Source organism: Castor canadensis, chromosome 6 (assembly GCF_047511655.1).
Source record: "Castor canadensis chromosome 6, mCasCan1.hap1v2, whole genome shotgun sequence".
Lineage (NCBI taxonomy): Eukaryota > Metazoa > Chordata > Mammalia > Rodentia > Castoridae > Castor > Castor canadensis.
The window spans coordinates 32175443-32196299 of NC_133391.1; the positions used below are offsets into that span (position 1 = coordinate 32175443).

A 20857-nucleotide genomic window follows, 5' to 3' on the forward strand; every position below is an offset into this window, starting at 1 on the left:
AAGGAAAGAAGTTCTGACAACAGTATCTTTTTCATACACAGAAGTCAGGCAGGGGAGGTAAAGAACAGAGGCAGATGACAGATGTTGGGCCAGCTGCTGGGCGATGGTGTAGATAGACAAAGATAACAAACTAGCTGTAATAGAAACACAAACTTCTACTGCGGAAAATACACACCCACAGATATACTTCACACACCCACATCCACACCTGCACACACTCTGAGACTGCACTTTTTGCTCACTGAATCTATTTCTCTTAATGTTTAGCGAGTATTTACAGACTTTATTTTATTGTGAATGTGTTAAGAGGAAAGGGATTTTATTAAAGAAAAGCTGTACTCTTTTGAGACCATTGTGATGGGGCAGTAGTATTCAAAATTAGAGAACTTCAGATAGAATGTAATAGGAACATAAAGTTTGAATCATTGTCTGAAAAGTAATTATAGAAATGAATTATTTCTATAAGAACTACTTGAAGCTATGACTATTAAAGAACACTTAATTTCTCATTAGCTCTCAAAAGAATTCTCTAATGTAAGCAGACATGGTGATCTTAGCTTTATAGATAAGGAAATCAAAATTTCAGTTGGTTGAAATAAATCTATCCCACAATTCTGATTCTTCTTCCAGAGTCTTTCTACTATACCACAGTTTGATGTTGATAATAAATTAACTTTGTTCTTGGTAGTTTCACTTTAGCTCACTCTAAGGTTGGCAAGATAATGTCTATAGTAAGCAACAAGGAAGATAAACTCCAGATCTTCATCTTGACTTCAGTTCCAGAGAGCCTCTTTGAAGCTGTAAGTGTTTTTTTTTTCTCTCTTTTTTTATGGTGGTACTGGGGTTTGAACTCACATTTGACCTCATATTTGCTAGGCAGGTGCTCTACTGCTTGAGCCATTACACCAACCCCCATAAGTCTTGATTCAATAACTCTACCACATCTTTAGTCCTGATCACTAGTTCATCAGGAAGATTATTTTCCCTTCTTGCTTTTACCGTCACTCTCAGCCAGTTTTCTCTTTTGATATCACTGCTTTATAAGTTTTCTGCCTTCCAGGCTTTATTCCTTTGTATTTTCTTATTATAAAACAATTAACTCACTCAATCTGGAAAATAGAAAGTAGAGGAGAAAGTCATTCTTCATGATCATCTCCATGGTGTAAAACTCTGATATACTTCTTCCTCTTCTTGGTTTCCTACACAGGGGTACGAAAGACACAATTTTATTGCGAACTTTCTGTGTAAACATTTTCAAATTTGCTTTTTCACTCAACCTATTAGCAAAAAAGTCCATTTATTAAATAATTTTGTGAATATATGTTGAAGCAGCAAATGTAGAACAATGCCTAGGTATTTATCACCTGAATCCAACCATTTTCAACACACAGACTATCTTGCTTCTTTTATAACTCCACCTACTTCTCCTCCCCTAATTCCTTGGACTGTTTTTGAAGTAAATCCTTATTTATGCCGTCAAAAAAGTAGATAAGTGTAATAAATTATTATTATGATGATTTTATTGTTCTTTTGAGACAGGTTGTCACGATGTAGGTCATGTTGGCCTTGAACTCACTCTATAGCCTAAGCTGCCTTCCGAGCATTGGATGACAAACCTTAAAAATTTTGTGTATTCAGAAACATCTTCCATTTAAAATATATTCTCTTATAATTGACTCATAAGAGATACAGGGTCAAAATTATGAAAGTCATTAAGACTCTTGGTTTACATATTGCTAAATTATTTATGTATACATCATGTGTGTGTAGCCTTTTGTGATTAGCTTTTCTCACTCAGCAGAATGCCCTATCTAGCTGTTGCATGTATTAGTAACTTGTTCATTCTTATTTCTGAATAGTATTTCAAAGAATGTCCTTTAAAAATACAAAACAGAGCATGTCACTCTCTAAAATACTTCAGTGGCAGTTAAAATAAAATGAGCATTGCTTAGTATGGCCTAAAAGTCTCATTATGTTCTGCATCTGGCCTACATGATTGGTGTCATCTCTTCTTGTTTTCCTTTCTTGCTACTGTCCAGGAACACTCACTTCCCAGTTCTGAGAATGTTTCAAGCTCTGTTCTGTTTCACAGTCCGGATACTCTACTTTCCTTTTGTCTACATCCTTCTTTCCCTAGTCAGCTCCTACTTATCTTTTGTCTTGGTTTAAGTACCACTTAATCAGAGAAATTTTACTTTTACTTTTCTTTTCTTTCTTTCTTCTTCTTTTTTTTTTATGGTATTAGAGTTTGAAATCAGAGCCTCATGCTTGTTAAGCAGGCACTCTACCACTTGTGTCACTCCATCAGCTGAGAAATTTTCTTGACTCCCTTCCCTTCTCACCTTTTTATAGCACCCCACATTTCTCCTTCAGAGCAAAACATTTCATCTATGTGACTGTTTAACTTCTAGGTGAGTGACTTGGGATGAGGATAGCCTCTTAAGAGTGAATGCTTTAAAACAAACTAACTAGATTGTACAAGAAGACTCTATGAAGAGGAGGACAATTCAATTGTAGAGTGAAATGTAGGCAAGAAGTGGCAACTTGGGTTATATTGGTGTGGTCAGCAGAACACAGGGTTGGTGGATTTGTGGGATTGTGCAGGTATGAATGAGGTCAAGTAAGGGCAGGGTGATAGCAGTCAGGCGTTAGACCATTTGGTTTGTGTTTATCTGAAGGTCTTTACATTAGTAGCAGGAGTTCATTAACAGAATATAGACCAAAGTTCCAATCTTACTGAAGAATATTGTTGTAGGCAAAGAGGACAAGGCCCTGTCCACTGGGCAGCATTCAGAACAGAATGCTAAAAGTGAGGGGACTTGGCTACTTCAGCATGAATAACTGGGTAAACCTTGTGAAAGTGGCTTAAGGCTGCATCTTCCCAAATTGAGGAGAATAGCAAGAAGAATGAGACAAAAGAAAATGAGACTGTTAGTCCCGTTATTGCTACCGTCAGGATTGGTTCAGGAACTGGGTAGAAATTTTCCAGTATATACATGGCATCAGTGGAACAAGGAGCTGAACTAATTAGGTATATAACCTAAGGTGCTAACAACTGTTCCCTAGTTAATATACCACTTTCTAGCATTCTTTCCATTTTTATATCTTACTTCACAGCATTTATGCTATTCAATCCATCTTGTTTAAATCTCTCTTCCTTAATATGATTGTCAAATTCATAGATTTACTAAACAGCTTTAATAGTTAAGCTGTCAAATGACACCTAGGTGAAGTATGAGTTCAAAAACCCACATTTTTTTCTTTTGAGTAAATATTTTTTACTTGTGTATCATAGTTGCACAGGGGGATATGTTGTGGCAATTACATATGTGCTTACAATATACATTAGTTAGATTCACCTCTCCACCATTCTCCCTTATTGCATTAATCTTTATGATTATTTTAACTCTCTTCCCACACAAGGCATGCATATGCTTAGATCCACAAATATTAAAAATATTTAGATAAAGGTTTTTTTTAAAATTTGTTAGTTTGGTGAATACCTTCCAATCTGTGAAATATATGAAGGAAGGGAGAAAAATAAAGACTAGCACATACTGATGGTACCTAGTGGCTGTGGTAATATACTGGGTATTTTAGATGAGTGATGACATATAACTCTCAATAACCCTAGAAAACAGATATCATTATCACTTCTTTACATATGGGAAAACAGGCCCAGAAAGTTGAGATACTTACATGCTCAGAATGAATGGCAGATAAGAGATTCAAACAGAATCCAAACTCCAAAGTCTCTTTTATTCCCCTCCCTGTGGATGATTATTTACTTTTCAAATAAAGGTCAACCATGGGGTCTAGGTTAAACCATTGCTGAGTCAAGATACATAAAGTAATGTTCAGATCAAAAAAATAACCAACAATACAGTAAAAATTAGTTTATAGTGCTTCTAGATCTTTGCACCCTTTAGGTGTGTGTGTGTCTTCTTATTTACTTTTTATTATTGTTATGTTAGGAGTACATTGTGACACTTAACAAAGTTCTTAAGGAATACGTCATAGTTGAATTCACTCCCCTCCATTCTTCTCCTTTCTTCCCTCTGCCTCATTTTTAGAACAGTTTCAACAGGTTTCATGTTCCATTTTCATACATGAGTTCATAATATTTCTACCACATTCACCATCCTGCACCCTTTCCTTACGCCTCCCCCCCACCGCCCCTTTCTTATAATGACACCACAGGAAATTGTAGACAGGGTAAGGTTAGGAGTAGATACCAATGCCTTACCATGAGGAGGAAAACGAAGGGAAAGTAAGGCTCCAAATTTCAAGAACTTTCATAGGGAAGAGGTGAGGTGGGACAGCTGGCTGAGTGGACTGATTGCTTGCCCTGCCCCTTTTGTGGCATGACTCACTTTCTGCTGCTCTTTACTGCCCTCAGGAGATATGCTGGTTTCCTTATCCCTAAAGTAGGAAGAAGAGGAATGCCAAAGTCAGATGCCATGCCTCTAGATGCTCAACAAATCACCCACTAAGCCAGAATTAAAACTTCAAACCTCTGACTTTGTTATCACAGCATCAAGTCAGTGCTGACTCCACCTCCCCCAGCTCCTGGACTGTTCACCAGAACCACATGACCCCATCCCTAAGGAGGGGACTTGCTCTGGCTCCCAGCTATGCAGAATGAGGCTGCAGTGTGCTCCCAGAGGTGTCCTATTCATTTTGCCAGGCATTTATTATTGTTTACCTAAGATCATGTTCTATGTATAGAATCTTTAGTGAGACACACCTGGTATGACACAGCAATGAGGTAAAGGCCATCTGAGTTGATTTCCTGATTGTGAAATCTGTCCATCTCTCTGCCTAGCTGGCCTGGGATTCATTTATGTGTGTGTGTGTGTGTGAGAGAGAGAGAGAGAGAGAGAGAGAGAGAGAGAGAGAGAGAGAGAGAGAGAGAGGAGACAGAGAGACACAGAGAGAGAGAGAGAAGAAATAGAGATACAGTTTTTTTGCTTGCAGACATCCTCCTCCTTTTCTCAGCTTGGGCCCTCCTCTGTGCCAGTGTGCAAAAACAGGCTGGAAGAGTGGCCAAAAAAGAACAGTTCTCATCACTTATGGGGAAAATTGACAAGACATTTTAGAACACCCAGAAGTACCTTGCTTAGAAGGAAAAGCCCAGCAGCATGAATCCTAAGGAGGGAAACCAATCCTTGGAAATGCAGTGCAACTGATGAAGGTGGGAACAAAGTGTTGGAAAGAGGCCCTCAGTAGCAGGTGTGGGTATCATTGGTGTGTTAATAAGGCAGGAAAAAGGAGACATTTGTGTTTAGGGTGGGCAGTGATTATGTGCTCTTGGCTTTTCCCTATTTTTTGGTATCCATATTCTGGGCTTAAAAAACTGGGGATTTGAAGAAGTTGTTAATTAGTAACTCCAGGAAGAGAATATTCAGCAGGAGAATGTCTACTTTAGAATATATTATTTTGGGGATTTTGAGATTTGAAACTGGTAGGTGGAGGATTGTGGAATCAGGAACATAAAAAATGAAATGATAATTATAGTAAATAAAACTGTTTTGAATGTATATAACACCTCTGAAGGAATAAAATGTTTTCATCTATGTCCTCATATTTAAAATCCAATGTGGTAGTGTCTGTGAGCACAGGTGTCGGATTACCTAGATGCTATGCAGATTATCTCTCTTGAAATCACTTCACTCCCCTACAAAGTAGTTTCTTCATCTTCACATGTGACTCAGAAATTCCTGCAAACAGGTGAAAGCAAGAACCGAGAAAAGCTGATAATGCTCAGCATTATTGTCAAAAGACCTCTGTTTAAACAGGCTTAGGACTCCTAGGCACCATGGCGGACCCCTTTTGCTGGGTGTTAATGTTCAGTCCAAGCCTGTGTGTCTAGGAAGGTGAAGAAGGGTAAAAATCAGAACAATCACAATCTCCTAATGCCAGAGTGAGTGGAAGGACAAGGGAACCTACTGTCTTATCCATCTCATCCTTGCTGGGAGATAGCACAGGCACAAGGCAAGTTATCCACACAAGTCTGTGTCTCTGAATGTAGAAAGGACCACCTCTTCCTTCAGTGTGTTCTTCCATTCACTTCTTATCCTCTCACAGGTTTGTTTTAGTAGAAAGATAGAACCTGGGACACTGAGAGAGATAGGCTTTTGCTCCCAATTTATAGGCCAGTGCTCTGTCCTCAAGGATTTCGGGTCCCTTCTGACGCTTATGCTCAAAGTAAGATTCTTTGACCCAGGAATTGGTCCTTTTCATTCAAAAAGCAGAAGATAGAAATAGGATTGGGAAGGAGTTCAGACTTAGGAGAATGAACCAAAACAAGCCAATATTACATATTTGGTGAGTACTAAAATAAATTTGATTATACCTTTGTTTTCCAAATACTTTGAAGAAAGATACATCTTCTGTTTGTGTAAGAACTCTGAAGGACAAACTTACAGCAAGATTTTATTTATGTGTCCTTTACAAGTTATGGTGTCTTTATTGGTAAAATTTGGTTTCTCTGTTGTGGTTTCCATGATTCTTTTGGATTCTGATATAATTTCTTCTTGACCATGTTGGTCTGGTTCATTTTTTTGGCACTACTGAGGTTTGAACTTAGGGCCTTTAACTTGCTAGGCAGATGCTCTACCACTTGACTCACTCATCAGCCCTGGTCTGATTCAGTTGAATGACAAATATACATGTATAATTGAATAGGTTAAGAACATTAGGTTTGTAAAAGACCTGAGGCTGGGTAGGAAGCATTGCTCTGCCATTTATTTGCCTTTATTATTAGTCACATGACTAATTCATAACCTAATCATTCATAATCTAATTCCTGAATTTCTGCCTTTCCTTCTTTGTAGGAAAGGACTTAGCATAATATCTGGCACACATTATTTTCTCAGTATATGTTTATTAGCTCAGAAAATCAAAAGGATAGCTTGTTTTCCAGGATATTGGAAGTACATAACCATGTAAATCTGAGCAATTCTTCTCAATCTCATACTCTAGTAAAGCAGGTTTTTGCTAGATAGCTTGAGGGTGAGGATGGAAAGAGGAGGTGAACAGAAAGCTAAGTGACCATGCAAGTAGGCAGGCATTCTTAAGCCCAATCTTCCACCTTCACATTTTACCCTTTTAAGGTGTTTGAGTCGTCTGCCAATCACTTATGACTTCTTTTGATCCAGTGTGGTCTCCACCAGAGAGGATGGGTCACTTGAATCTCTAAAAAGAACATGCTCCTATGCAGGGGGTGTGAAACTGAGGGTGAGGCTGGCAGAACAGATGGAATCAGACTTTACTGGAAAAGGGCCAGCTATCATTCCCAGATCAGCCAAGGAAATTTTCATAGCGTGTAAGGAGACAGAGTCCAGGAGAATGAATCTGATTTCAAGAGTCCTTTAAGTAGTTGTGTTCTGGTGGGAAGAATTTCTTCTAGAAACTCCTGGGTTAATTGGTGATTGTGCTAACTGATCAGAAATATCACTAAGAGTTCTGCCGTTGTTGCATATAGAACTGCCTTTGTGTGCCTTGAAACATGCAGAAATGTAGTGTGGCACTATGTTTGTATTGTGAGTATTTGTAAAAGTTTAGTTGAATTCTAATTATAATCAGTAACTTGGATGGTCTCTAGACTGTTATCTTGCACACATTTATGGGTGATCTTTGCCTTCCATTTTACTCTTATTCTCTTTCTATTTGTATCTGCTTTCTCATTGTGCCATTTCCCTTTTTATATTCTCAATTCAAAAGGGGAGCTAAGAAAAAACCCTGAAGTCACTGAGAAAAGAAAAAACAAAGAATAACAGCCACAAGTGAGGCCCTAATATTGTTTTAATTAAAACCCTACCTGAAAAGGTTTTGCACTATTGGAATAGGTATGAGCAAACTATAGGCAAACTATATGACAAACATGTTTTGCTACTGTCAAATGAGTTATTAGAATAAGCAATTTCACAACTTTGCTAGCTCCTAGATTCCAAAACCTGGAATTCTGTTGTACATAGCACTAACTGTGGGCTAATGTTTAAGTATTTTGCAGTCCAGCTAAGAGAAGAAGCGGTAGCTAACATACAATTTTTTAATGCGCACAGTGGGAAAACTGTCTAAATGTAATTAGGGAGGACAGAGTACCTGTCGGACTGTACAGAAATGTTCACCAGGATCTTTCTTCTGACCATTGAAGGACTTGACTCTAACCTATGGGAAGAGTCATCCCAGCAGGGTTAGTATCAAGCAAGCCTTTTCTCAGCTTGATACACAGCCAAGAGGCAAAACCAAGTGGTGACTGATTATGAATTGCAGGGAGAAAAGCGGTGTAGAGAAGGAGTACAGATTTTAAATGTGAATCTGAGCATCTGTTGATACATGAGCTTGGTGGGCTGTATGTGGTGGTTTCTCATGCAAGCTTCTGTGGCTATGTGAATCCTGGACTTGTTATGCTCCATATGTCTGTAGGCAAACTGTAATAATTGCAAAGGAGTTATTGTATAAGTATCTTGAAAGCATATCATCCTGTGTATTTACCTCCTCGAACTAGCATCCAATTTCATTGGGTATTAATAAACCTAGACTCTTTATACTATCTACGACAAATAAAAGCAATGGTGTGAACTTGGTTCAGGAACTGTGATAGAAGGCCATATTGTGTCTAAAGGTAGGTGCTTTGTATCAAGTGTAATATCTAGACACAAGGGTAATAAACATGTGTTTGAGTCACTGGGAAAGGGTATGTTTGACTGTGTACCTACAGTTGTGTGGTTCAAAAAGAACAGTTCACTGTGGAGGTGTTGTGCACACAGGGCTCCAGATTACTTTAGTACAAATTTGTGGGTGTGTAGTTTGGCTTCTGGGAAGAGCTCACAAATCTAAGCCAGCTGCTGTATGACCCTTTTTTTCTACTTGTACTGTAGTAGAGAGATTGTGCTCACAGCACCTACTCCCCAAAGAGCTAAACTAGTTAAACTGGCTGCTCCCTGGACAAAAAGTAATTACATCTGATAATGCACTAAAAGGGAAACAAGAGGAAAGGAAAATAAGGTTGACAATGGCAGTTGGACATTTTCAAATAGCTTCTGAATTCACCTAGCTGAGCTTATGTTTAATTTTAGCACTTTCTTCTTTGCTCCACCCTCTTCAGGAGCTGTTGCTGTTTCCTCTGATAATGCTGGTTAGTGCCTTTCCTTTTATGTAGTACTCTGTGAACTATGGAAACTTTTTCAACTCATTTTCTCTGTGCCTTTTTCATTTACAAACTAGATGAGGTGGACTTTGTTGTCTAACTATACACTGATTTCTTAGATCCCTTGCTATGTACAAACCTGCAGATAGGAATTTCTCTGTTTAATTTTTCCCTTTTTGGCTACTCTCGTACAACTGGGCTTTTATCAGCCAGCCATACACCTGTCTCTCTTCTGAGTTGTAAGAGAATTGTTTAACTATGATCCCCACAGTCTTGCTTATGGAACTCCAGTAAGAGTGAAAAAGGAAGGTGAGGTGGAAGCTGAGAAATTTCTTTGCAAAGGACTTTCAGACTGCCTCAATAAGTAACACTGTAATTATTAGTATAGATAATAAAATACAACATTCAGTATAATAATAGAAAATGGCATAATATGGTGAATATAACACAGTACAGTGTCATAATTATATAAGCTATACTTCTGAATTTTTAATTTTATCTTTTTATGAAGTCACTATAAAATAGGATCACATATTTGGGACACTTAGCAGAAAATCACCATATTTTATTTCATATTAATCAGAATTAGTAAGTGTTCTGTGCTGACCATAAAGCCACAAAGCAAGGGCCAAATATAAAGTCAGTAGATATGTGGAAGAGTAGTAGCTGTTGATTCTTTTTTGAAACAAAGAATCAAGTTTCTAGGGGTGTCATTTGAAATATATGCTGATTACGTAGACTTGAAAGGGATATACATGAAGAATCTCTTGCCAGGTAAAATAAACTTGTAGCTATAGTCCATTTGGAGGAGATAGAGAAATGAATTAATGGAGGATGGTATGGAAAATATTTTTAGGCGCCAACATTTTGTTATTATATTTGAAGCACATGAATGTATTTCCTTTATTTTAAAAGAGTGAGAAAGAAGGTTGCTTGGTACTGGCACTTTCTTTATTATTTATTTATTTATTTAAAAAACAATTTATTCATTTATTCACATGTGCATACATTGTTTGGGCCATTTCTCACCACTCCCCCTATACCCTCCTCTCTCCCCACCCCGCCTCCCTTCCAGGCAGAACCTGTTCTGCCCTTATCTCTAATTTTGTTAAAGAGAAGACATAAGCAATAATAAGAAAGACAAAGTATTTTTGCTAGTTGAGTTAAGGATAGTTATACAGAGAGAGTCCTAGCATTGCTTCCATGTACAAATGTGTTACAACCCAAGTGGATTCATCTCTAACTGGTCTTTAAACTGGTCCCTGATCTCCTTCCCATATTGACTTCTGTTGCTTTAAGGATTCTGTATTAGTTCCTCTGCAGTGGGGACATCAAACACTTTCATGATTTGGGTTTCCTACCTATCCCCATACAACCCCTGCGTGCTCTCCCCTCAGCATGTGACCCAAGTCCAATAACATTGCTGCATTTGCCCTAGATCTAAAGTCCACTTATGAGGGAGAACATATGATTTTTGGTTTTCTGAGCCTGGATAACCTCGCTGAGAATGATGTTCTCCAGTTTCATCCATTACTTGAGAATAATAAGATTTCATTCTTCTTCATGGCTGAGTAAAACTCCATTGTGTATAAGTACCACATTTTCTTATTCCATTAGTCTGTAGTGGGGCATCTTGTCTATTTCCGTAACTTGGCTATTGTGAATAGCGCTACAATAAGCATGGGTGTGCAGGTGCCTCTGGAGTAACCTGTGTTGCATTCCTTTGGGTATATCCCCAGGAGTGGGATTGCTGGATCATATGGCAGATCTATATTTAGATTTTTAAGAAGGCTCCATATTGTTTTCCAGAGTGTTTGCACTAGCTTCCATTCCCACCAGCAGTGTACCAGAGTTCCCTTTTCCCCTCATCCTCTCCAACACCTGTTGTTGGTGTTGTTCTTGATGATGTCTATTCTAACAGGGATGAGGTGGAATCTTAGTGTGGTTTTGATCTGCATTTCCTTTATGGCTAGAGATGGTGAGCATTTTTTCATGTGTTTTTTGGCCATTTGAATTTCTTCTTTTGAGAAAGTTCTGTTTAGTTCACTTCCCATTTCTTAATTTGTTCATTGATTTTGGGAGAGTTTCGTTTTTTAAGTTCCCTGTATATTCTTGTTATCAGTTCTTTGTCTGTTGTATAGCTGACAAATATCTTCTCCCACTCTGTGGGTGGTCACTTCAGTTTAGAGACCATTTCTTTTGTTGTGCAGAAGCTTTTTAAATTTATGAAGTCCCATTTATCCATCCTTTCTCTTAGTTGCTCAGTTGCTGGGGTTCTATGAGGAAGTCCTTGCCTATACCTATTAGTTATAGAGTATTCCCTGCTGTTTCCTGTACTAACTTCAGAGTTTTGGGTCTGATATTAAGGTCTTTGATCCATTTTGATACTAGTACAGGGTGATAAACATGGATCTAGTTTCAGTTTTTTGCAAACCACTTTTCCCAGTGACATTTGTTGAAGAGGCTGTCTTTACTCCACCATATATTTTTGGCGCCTTTGTCAAATATAAGGTAGGCATAGCTGTGTGGATTCATATCCGGGTCCTCTATTCTGCTGCACTGGTCTGCATGTCTGTTTTTGTGCCAGTACCATGCTGTTTTTATTGCTATTGCTTTGCAATATAGTTTGAAGTTGGATATTGTGATACCTTCAGCATTGCTGTTTTTGCTGAGTATTGCCTTGGTTATTTGCGGCCTCTTGTGTTTCCAAATGAACTTTAGGGTTGATTTTTCAATCTCTGTGATGAATGTCATTGGGATTTTGATAGGAATTGCATTAAACATGTAGATTCCTTTTGGTAGTATAGCCATTTTTAGTATGTTGATTTTACCAATCCATGAACATGGGAGATCTCTCCACCTTCTGTAGTCTTCCTCGATCTCTTTCTTCAGTGGTTTATAGTTCTCCTTATAGAGGTCACTCACATCCTTTGTTAAGTTTACTCCTAGGTATTTGATTTTTTTTTGAGACTATTGTAAATGGAATTGTTTCCATATATTCTTTCTCAGTTTGTTTGTTATTGGTGTATTTAAAAGCTAATGATTTTTGTAGGTTTATTTTGTATCCTGCCACCTTGCTGTAGCCATTTATGATGTCTGGAAGATTTGGGTAGAAAAACTTCTAGAATCATATCATGTACAAACAGGGATACTTCAACAGTTTCTTTACTTATTTGTATTATTTTATTTATTCTTCTTGCCTAATTGCTCTGGCTAGGAATTCTAGTACTATGTTGAATAGGAGTGGGGATAGTAGGCACCCTTGTCTCATTCCTAATTTTAGGGGAAATGGTTTCAGTTTTTCACCATTAAGTATGATGTTGGCTGTAGGTTTGTCATACATAGCCTTTACAATGTTGAGGTACTTTCCTTCTATTCCTAGTTTTCTTAGAGCTTTTATCATGAAGTGATGTTGGATCTTGTCAAGGGCTTTTTCTGCATCTACTGAGATGATCAAGTGGTTTAGTCTTTGCTTCTATTAATGTGCTGTATTACATTTATCGATTTTCTTATATTGAACCGCCCCTGCATCCCTGGAATGAAGCCAACTTGGTCGTGGTGAATGATCTTTCTGATGTGTTGTTGGATTTGGTTTACCATTATTTTATTGAGGATTTTTGCACTGATGTTCATGAAGGAGATTGGCTTATAGTTCTTTTGGAGGTGTTTTTTTCTGGTTTTGGGATGAGTGTAATACCGGCTTCATAAAATGAGTTAGGCAGTGTTCCTTCCCTTTCTATTTTGTGGAACAGTTTAAGGAGGGTTGGTATTAGTTCTTCTTTAAAGGTCTGATAGAATTCAACAGAGAATCCATCAGGTCCTGGACTTTTCTTTTTTGGGAGACTCTTTATTGCTGCTTCAATTTCATTTTGTATTATAGATCTATTTAGGTAATTAATATCCTCTTGGTTCAATTTTGGACGGTCATAAGTATCTAGAAATATGTACATTGCTTCAAGATTTTCAAATTTACTGGAATATAGGTTCTAAAAGTAGTCTCTGATGATTTCCTGGATTTTTGTGGTGTTTGTTGTAATCTCCCCTTTTGTATTTCTGATTTTACTGATTTGGGTTTTTTCTCTCCTCATTTCAGTCAGGTTTGCCAGGGGTCTGTGAATCTTATTTATTTTTTCAAAGAACCAGCTTTTTGTTTCATTGATTCTTTGTATGGTTTTTTTTTTTTTTGGTTTCTAGTTCATTGATTTTGGTCCTTATTTTTATTATTTCTCTCCTTCTGGTTGTTTTGGGATTTACTTGTTCTTGTTTTTCTAGGAGTTTGAGATGTAGCCTTAGGTCATTGATTTGAGGTATTTCTGTCCTTTTATTATATGCACTCATGGCTATAAACTTTCCTCTTAGGACTGCCTTTGCTGTGTCCCATAGGTTTTGGTAGGTAGGGTTTTCATTTTCATTAACTTCCAGGAACCTTTTAATTTCCTCTTTTATTTCTTCAATGACCCATTGATCATTGAGCAATGTGTTGTTCAGCTTCCAATTGTTTGCATGTTTTCTACTGTTGTTTTTGTGGTTGAGTTCTAGTTTTAATGCATTGTGGACAGATAGATCACATGGGATTATTTCTGTTTTCTTATATTTGCTGAGGCTTGCTTTGTGTCGTAAGATACAATCAGTTTTGTAGAAGATTCCATGGGCTGCTGAGAAGAATGTATATTGTGCAGCAGTTGGATAAGATATTCTGTAGACATCAGCTAGGTCCATTTGGTCTATGGTGTGATTTAGTTCTAGAATTTCTTTATTGAGTTTTTGTTTGGATGACCTATCAGTTGGTGATGGGGGGTATTAAAATCTCCCACTACCACTGTGTTGGAGTCTATATATGTTTTTAGGTACTTTAGAGTATGTTTGATGAAATTGGGTGCATTGACATTGGGTGCATGTAGGTTGATAATTATTATTTCCTTTTGGTGTATTTCCCCTTTTCTTAGTATGGAGTGTCCTTCTTTATCTCATTTGATCAATGTAAGTTTGAAGTCTACTTTGTCTGAGATAAGTATTGCTACTCCTGCCTGTTTTTGGGGGCCATTGGCTTGGTAAATCATCTTCCAGCCATTCACCCTAAACCAGTGCTTGTTTCTGTTGATGAGATGTGTCTCCTGTAAGCAACAGATTGTTGGATCTTCTTTTTTAATCCAGTTTGCCAAATGGTGTCTTTTGATGGGGTAGTTAAGTGGGTTAACATTCAGTGTTAGTATTGATAGGTATGTGGTGATTCCTGTCATTTAGTTTTTTTTGTTGTTTAAGTGTTTGATTGTGTGCAGCTGAATCAATGTTACTCTCTACTTTCTTGCCTTTTCTTTTTCTGTAGTTTGGTACTACCTGTCCTTTCATGGTTTTGTTTTTTTTCATGTTCTGTGTGTAGAATTCCTTGAAGAATCTTTTGTAGTGCTGGCTTGGTGGTCATATATAGTTTTAGTTTCTGCTTATTGTGGAAGACTTTTATTGGTCCATCTATTTTGAATGATAGTTTTACTGGGTAGACTATCCTAGGGTTGAAGTCATTTTCATTCATTGCCCAAAATTCCTCACTCTGTGCTTTCTTGCTTTTAAGGTTTCTATTGAGAAATCTGCTGTAATTTTGATGAGTTTACCTGTGTATGTTATCTGTTTTTTTCTCTCTTCCAGCCTTGATTATTCTTTTCCTATTCTCTGTGTGTGTTGTTTTAATGATACTATATCAGGGGGTAGTTCTATTTTGGTCAAGTCTGTTTGGTGTCCTGGAGGCTTCCTGTACCTGAATGGGCATAGTTTTCTGTAGATTTTGGAAATTTTCTGTTATAATTTTGTTGAATATATTATGAATTCCTTTTGATTGTACCTCTTCTTCTTCAATGCCCATGATTCCCAGGTTTGGTCTTTTGATGGAGTCAGTGAGTTCTTTCATATTCCTTTCACAGGTCTTGAGTTGTTTGACTAATAGTTCTTCACTTTTTTCTTTAATTTCCATTTCATCTTCAAGTTCTGAGAGTCTGTCTTCTGCTTGTTCTAGTCTGCTGGAGTGACCTTCCATTGTGTTTTGTATTTCTGTTTCATTCTTTTTTTTGAGGCTTTCCATATCATGGGTCACTTCCTCTTTAATATTGTCAATTTCCATCCTTAATTCATTTATCTCTATGTTTCACTTTGGTATTTATTTGGGGCTCATATGAGTTCATTTATGTATTTTTGTGTCTGCTCATATTCTTTATTTTTGTTGTCTTGGAATTTCTTGAGTGCCTCCGGTATGTTTTGGTTGATCATGTCTAGTAACATCCCCATGAAATTCTTAGGGATTACTTGTAGGATTTCTTCTTTCAAGATATTCTTGTCAGCTCTATTGGGTTCCTTGGCATAGTTCATCTTTGTTTTGTTGGAGTCTGGAACTGGGTATCTGTTTTCTTCATTTACCTCTCAATCCTGTATTAATTTATTTTTGGGGGGAGAATGGTTTCCATCCTTTTTTTGACTTCCAATCGCTCCACTTGGTGCTGTTTCTGTCCCTAGTCTGTGTATAATTTAGTATTAGCTAACTTACAATAGTAAAACTAACAAAACAAAGAAAGAAAGCAAAAAGAAAAAGTAAAGAGAGAACCAAATACATCAACAGGGAGAGGTGGTCAACAAATAAATAGGGAACAAAATAAACAAACACATAAAAAAAATTCCAGGTTCAGGAACAATAGAATTTCAGTCTTAGTAGTTCTGATGTTACTCCTTCAGCATTTAGTCCTGGTGTTGGTATTTAAGCAGAAGCTCTGTCTTAGTCTTAGTCTTAGTTGGGGAGCCTGGACAGTTTTCTTTCCTTTTTTTCAGCAGCAGCTGCTTAGTCAGCTCCTCCCTCAGTGAGGTGTGACTTGTCCTCATGTTCTGGAGATCAGCTGTGTGACCCACTAGCCATTCTGCTTTGGAGTTGGGTTTTTGCTGTGTTGTTTTACTAAGAGCTTGTTTCTTTGCCTTGAGCCATTTCTCTAGGGCAAGGTCAGAGATTCATCAGCTGGCTCTCTGCTGTCTGCGTGTTATGCTGGTTTGCTTACTGTTTTTCAATTTTGTAACGTCATTTGACTTTGAATGTTGCCTACTGGCTCAGGAGATGAGTTTTGTGGACCACTATCTGCCCTATTTCAGGCAGCGTCTTGTCACTTGCCCACTGTTGGCCGTTCTGCCTTTCCAGTCTTTGTTTACTGAAAGTTTGCACAGAGATCAGGTCCTTGTCTCTCCCCCTTCTCCAGTGCACTCAGAGCATCCCACCCCCTCTGCTGCTTGTTCCTTTTCAGTTCCTTGTTTATTATTCAGTTCTTTTGTTTTTTTTTGTGGGGTGGTGGTCAGTCTGTCCAGGGGCTATGCTGGTTTATCCCAGGGGATACCTCATGCGGATTATTTGCTCACCTGTTGGTCTGCATCTCCTAAGCAGGTTTGGAACCGGCATCTGGTGATGCAGGAGCCCTCCTATTTTCTCAGTGTAACATGGCATGGAGAAGCTTTGTATGAGTTGGGGATTCAGGGTGTCAGAGTTTTGATTCTTCTTGGTGGTTTTGTTCTGCCAAGTGTTGCTCCAGCTTCTCAGGAAAGTTTTTGATTTACAGAGTTCATGCTTTCTGCTTCTGCCCTCTAGTCACCATCTTGGATCCTTTGGCACTTTCATTAGTTCTATATCTTGCTAAGAATGTGTATCTGTGTCTTTGTCTATATATGGTGTGAGCAGAGGAAGCACATGGAAGCATTGAGAGCTGAGGGATTTAACAGTTTTCATTGACAAATGCTCTCTGTCCATTTGTTTGAGAGAGAGAAAGAGAGTGCATAAATCATCTCTGGACTTCTGCAAAATATTTATTGATTGTCTGAATTAACTCTAAGTAAAATGAAATGAAGTGCTCTGTTTAAAAAATGAGATACACAAGTAAAGGAAATTTGAAATGCTTAAAGACTGTAGGGGAGGTAGATATTGTCCATTAAGCCATGGGTAACAATTGCTCACACAAGTGCTACAAGTCTGTAGTTGAGCATGGTAGCAGAGGACTTGGGTGGAAGGGATCCTTTAAAATAATTTCAATAACAGTGGCATGAAAGAACAAGACCAGAACATGGCTGTAATGGTGTATAACAGAATGAAAATCCCCGAGGAGAAAACAAAGGATTCTCTTGCCTGTATATCAGATAGATGGATAGAGATAAGTGAATGTCTCACAGAAGGGACAATGTGCTTATTAACTAGTGATCTTTAGAGGTATTTAAAAATTGTATGTGTTCTCCATTTTTTCCAGAACAACTGAATCCTTGGAAATTACTCACAGTGTGGCCATCCACTGTGCATCCTTTCTGGGTCTACCAGAGAGGTGGGTGGCCTGGTGGTGCAAGTGAAGAGGGGCATGGCTCGGATGCTGCTGGAATGCAGTCTCAGTGACAAGTTGTGTGGCAAGTACAGATACCACAGTGCCTATCCTCTGATGTTAGGGTTTTGGAGACTACACTCTGGATAGATTCTAGTGGGTAGAAGGCTTCATTTCTAATAAAAATGAAGATTGTGATGATAAAAAAAGTGGGCATTAAGGCCATTGTTCTTGTGGAGTGGAGGGTAAATGCTAGAGTTCCAGAAACCAGAAAAATGACAGAAGAGGCATAATGCATAATTGATGGGTTAAGAAATGGGAACATTGGGGTTCTGGTTAGAGTTGCTCCCAGTAGTGTTCCATTGAAAGTGGAAGGCAGAAGAGATGACCTTTTCATGTATGATGAGCTGAGGACTGGTGGGTAAGGGTAATTGTGTAGCATCTGGACAGGTTCTTAATTTTCTTCTCTCTGGCTTGATTTCTATCCAGTTATCCAGGAGAAGCAGTATGAAGTGATCATTGTCCCAGCTCTTCTGGTTGGTGCTTTCCTTATCATTCTTGCAGTCATCTTATGGCTTTTTATCAGAGGACAAAGAACCCAACAGCAGTGTCCTGGACCCCGAGGTAAAACTCAAGCTTAGGGGATGGTCAAGGATTTAGGGAAGATGGATAGTAGGAGAAATGTGGGGCAGGTTTCAACAAGGCCAACTCTAGGATTCTGGATTCTTTCAATGAGAAAGTCATGGGTTTTCTCTGATGGGTAGAGACGGGGTGATCTCTTGTCCAGGAAGTAATGAGTAGGAGCTCCAATCAGACTTGATGACTGAAAAAAGAATAGGCAAGAGAGGCCTTATGTAAGCTTCCTTCTGTCCTGCTTGTCTTATTTGTCAAACCTTTGATTATGAGTAACTAGGAATCAAGGAAGAAGAACTAAAAGGTAAACCCAGAAAATTTGTTAACATCTTTGAAGGATAACATTTTACTCTATGATACATCCAAAATATATGATGAAGAAGAATGGCTTTCATACTAGTCTTTGGAATGTTAAGTCAGAGATGCTAACAAGTTCTTCTGGAATGATAATTATTTAATAAAAGGGAATCAGCTCATAAAATACACTAAGTGTGTCAGGCACCCATGGCTTCTGTCTGTAATCCTAGCTATTTGGAAGGTTGAGATCAGGAGAATCAGGAAGTCAGCCTGGAAAATAGTTCTCAAGACCCCATCTCCAAAATAATTACAGCAAAATAAATTGGAGGTGTGTCTCAAGCAGTAGATTGCCTGCTTTGCAAGCGCAAATATCTGAGTTCAAACCCCCGTCCCACCTGATAAATGATTCTAAGTATAAAAAGAAGCAAGATATATTTCTCCTTTTGTCATTTTCTTCTCTAACATGCATTGCCTCCTATACCATTATCTGCCCAATCACTAGAAAGTAGTCTTCAGGTGAATCTGGACTGTGCCTATTCCCAACATTATTACCAGTGTCTGGTAAATAGGTAGCAATATTTATTTAATAAGTGGATGAGTTAATGAATGGTTAGAAATTTATTAAGAAAATTTGAACCATTCTTTTCCAACTGGAGGAAAATATATGATGGCTAAGGAAGGGAGAAAGTTTCAGAACAGTTTTGTGAATAAGACTCAAGGAAATATGAAATATTTTGACTTTTTCAGACAACTTGAGAAAGAAAGAATAACCATAGCTTATAGTACAGTAGTTATCCTTATCTGTTTCCAACTTTGGAAGCTATGTGAGTGACTTTAATAGCAGTACTACTCTCACAGATCAGGGTGTCTGTGGTGTTGATGCTCTTTCAGAAACTTCCTTGTTTCCATTCTACAACCATGGGGAATACTGAATTATAATCCTGAGGAAGACAAAAAGGAAATGTCATGACCATTTCCAGGGGTTTAGCATGAATTGTCTTAGAAGGAACAGGATTACTATAAAGGCTCTACAAGTTTGGTGTTAGTGTTGGTTCATAGAGAAGCAGCAGAATATATGCCCACATTGATCAGAGAGAAAACTGTTCCTGGCCAGTTTGTTTCAGGCTTTGATTTTCTGGAGGTCCCAGGGGGAAGAAACAACTGGTTGATACCATCTCCTTGTTCTAGGAGTTGCACCTGCGCTTCCATTGAGGAGCCTAAGCAGGGAAGCAGCAGGACATGGAGGAGAAGTGTTTGTGCCACTTGAGGAGACATCCATGGAGAGCTTTCTACAAGCTTCTGCACCTTCCCTGGCTAAGCTGCAGGTGCCCCGGGAACAACTCTCTGAGGTCCTGGAGCAGATCCATAATGGCACTTGTGGGGTCATTTATCGAGCCAACATGAACACTGGGGACCCAGCTAAGTCCAAGAGTGTTGTCCTCAAGACCTTAAAAGGTAAAATGAAAAGTGTTTGACTTCCTTCCCCTTTATACTTTCTTTTATCGTGAGTCCATAATAGTGCATTTTACAGATTTTCAAACATTATCACAATTGTGTAGAAGAAAAGGTGGAAGCTTGAGACAGAAATGTCCCTCCTGGAGCCATTTGCTCTCTGTATTTGATGTACTTGTATTAGGATTATGAGATTGTTTCTTCAGCATTTTTTACTCCTTTTAAACAGTGTATGTTAATTGTACAAAGGAGTTTCATTGTGATATTTCCATATATGTGTACATTAAAGAAATGAGTCCTCTATTACTCTTTCTTATCCCTTTTTTCTTTAAAATGTTTAATGGGTTTCATGATTCTATTTTCACACACACACACACACACACACACACACACACACACATGAAGTATTTCAATCTTATTTGATTCCCTTTCACCACCTCTTCACTCTTTCCCCTCATGCTGGTTCCCAACCACAGACAGTTCCCCAGTTTTACATTCATATCATTCAGTTTTTTAAAAAACTTTTATTTTATTTTATATGTTTAGCAGTACTGGGGTTTGAACTCAGGACCTGGCACTTGCTAGGCAGGTGCTCCACCAGCACTCATTCAGTTTTTTTTTTTTTTGCAGGTCTAGATTCCACATATGAGAGACAACATATGATATTTGGCAGTACTGGGGTTTGAACTAGTGCCTTTGTGCTTGCTACGTAGGCACTCTACCACTTGAACCACTTCCAACTAATATTTGTATTTTTGAGTCTGCCTTATTTCACTCAATGTGATGATTTACATTTTTATCTATTTTCCCACAAAAGACATAATTTCATTTTTCTTTATGGCTGAATAATAGTCCATTGTGGATACATAACACATTTTCTTTTTCTACTAATCAGTTGATGGACACCTAAACTTATTCCATAGCTTGGATAATGTGAATAATGCTGCTATAAATATGGGCTGTAATGTATGATGACTTACATTCTTTTAGATATATA

General features: G+C 38.1%; 1 protein-coding gene across 5 annotated transcripts in view; it reads left to right on the forward strand.

The window, feature by feature from the left end:
* Styk1 (serine/threonine/tyrosine kinase 1) overlaps positions 1-20857 on the forward strand; it is a 48995-nt gene that overhangs the window by 11559 nt on the left and 16579 nt on the right. For 2 of the 5 annotated variants that reach the window (XM_074076049.1, XM_074076050.1), the window contains exons 2-5: positions 689-800; positions 17413-17563; positions 17968-18102; positions 19597-19863. In XM_074076049.1, coding sequence (XP_073932150.1) covers positions 17518-17563; positions 17968-18102; positions 19597-19863 — 448 coding nt within the window. In that variant the 5' untranslated portion in view covers positions 689-800; positions 17413-17517. The remainder of the gene's footprint in view (positions 1-688; positions 801-17412; positions 17564-17967; positions 18103-19596; positions 19864-20857) is intronic. The other 3 variants (XM_074076051.1, XM_074076047.1, XM_020161401.2) reach the window with 3 other exon arrangements.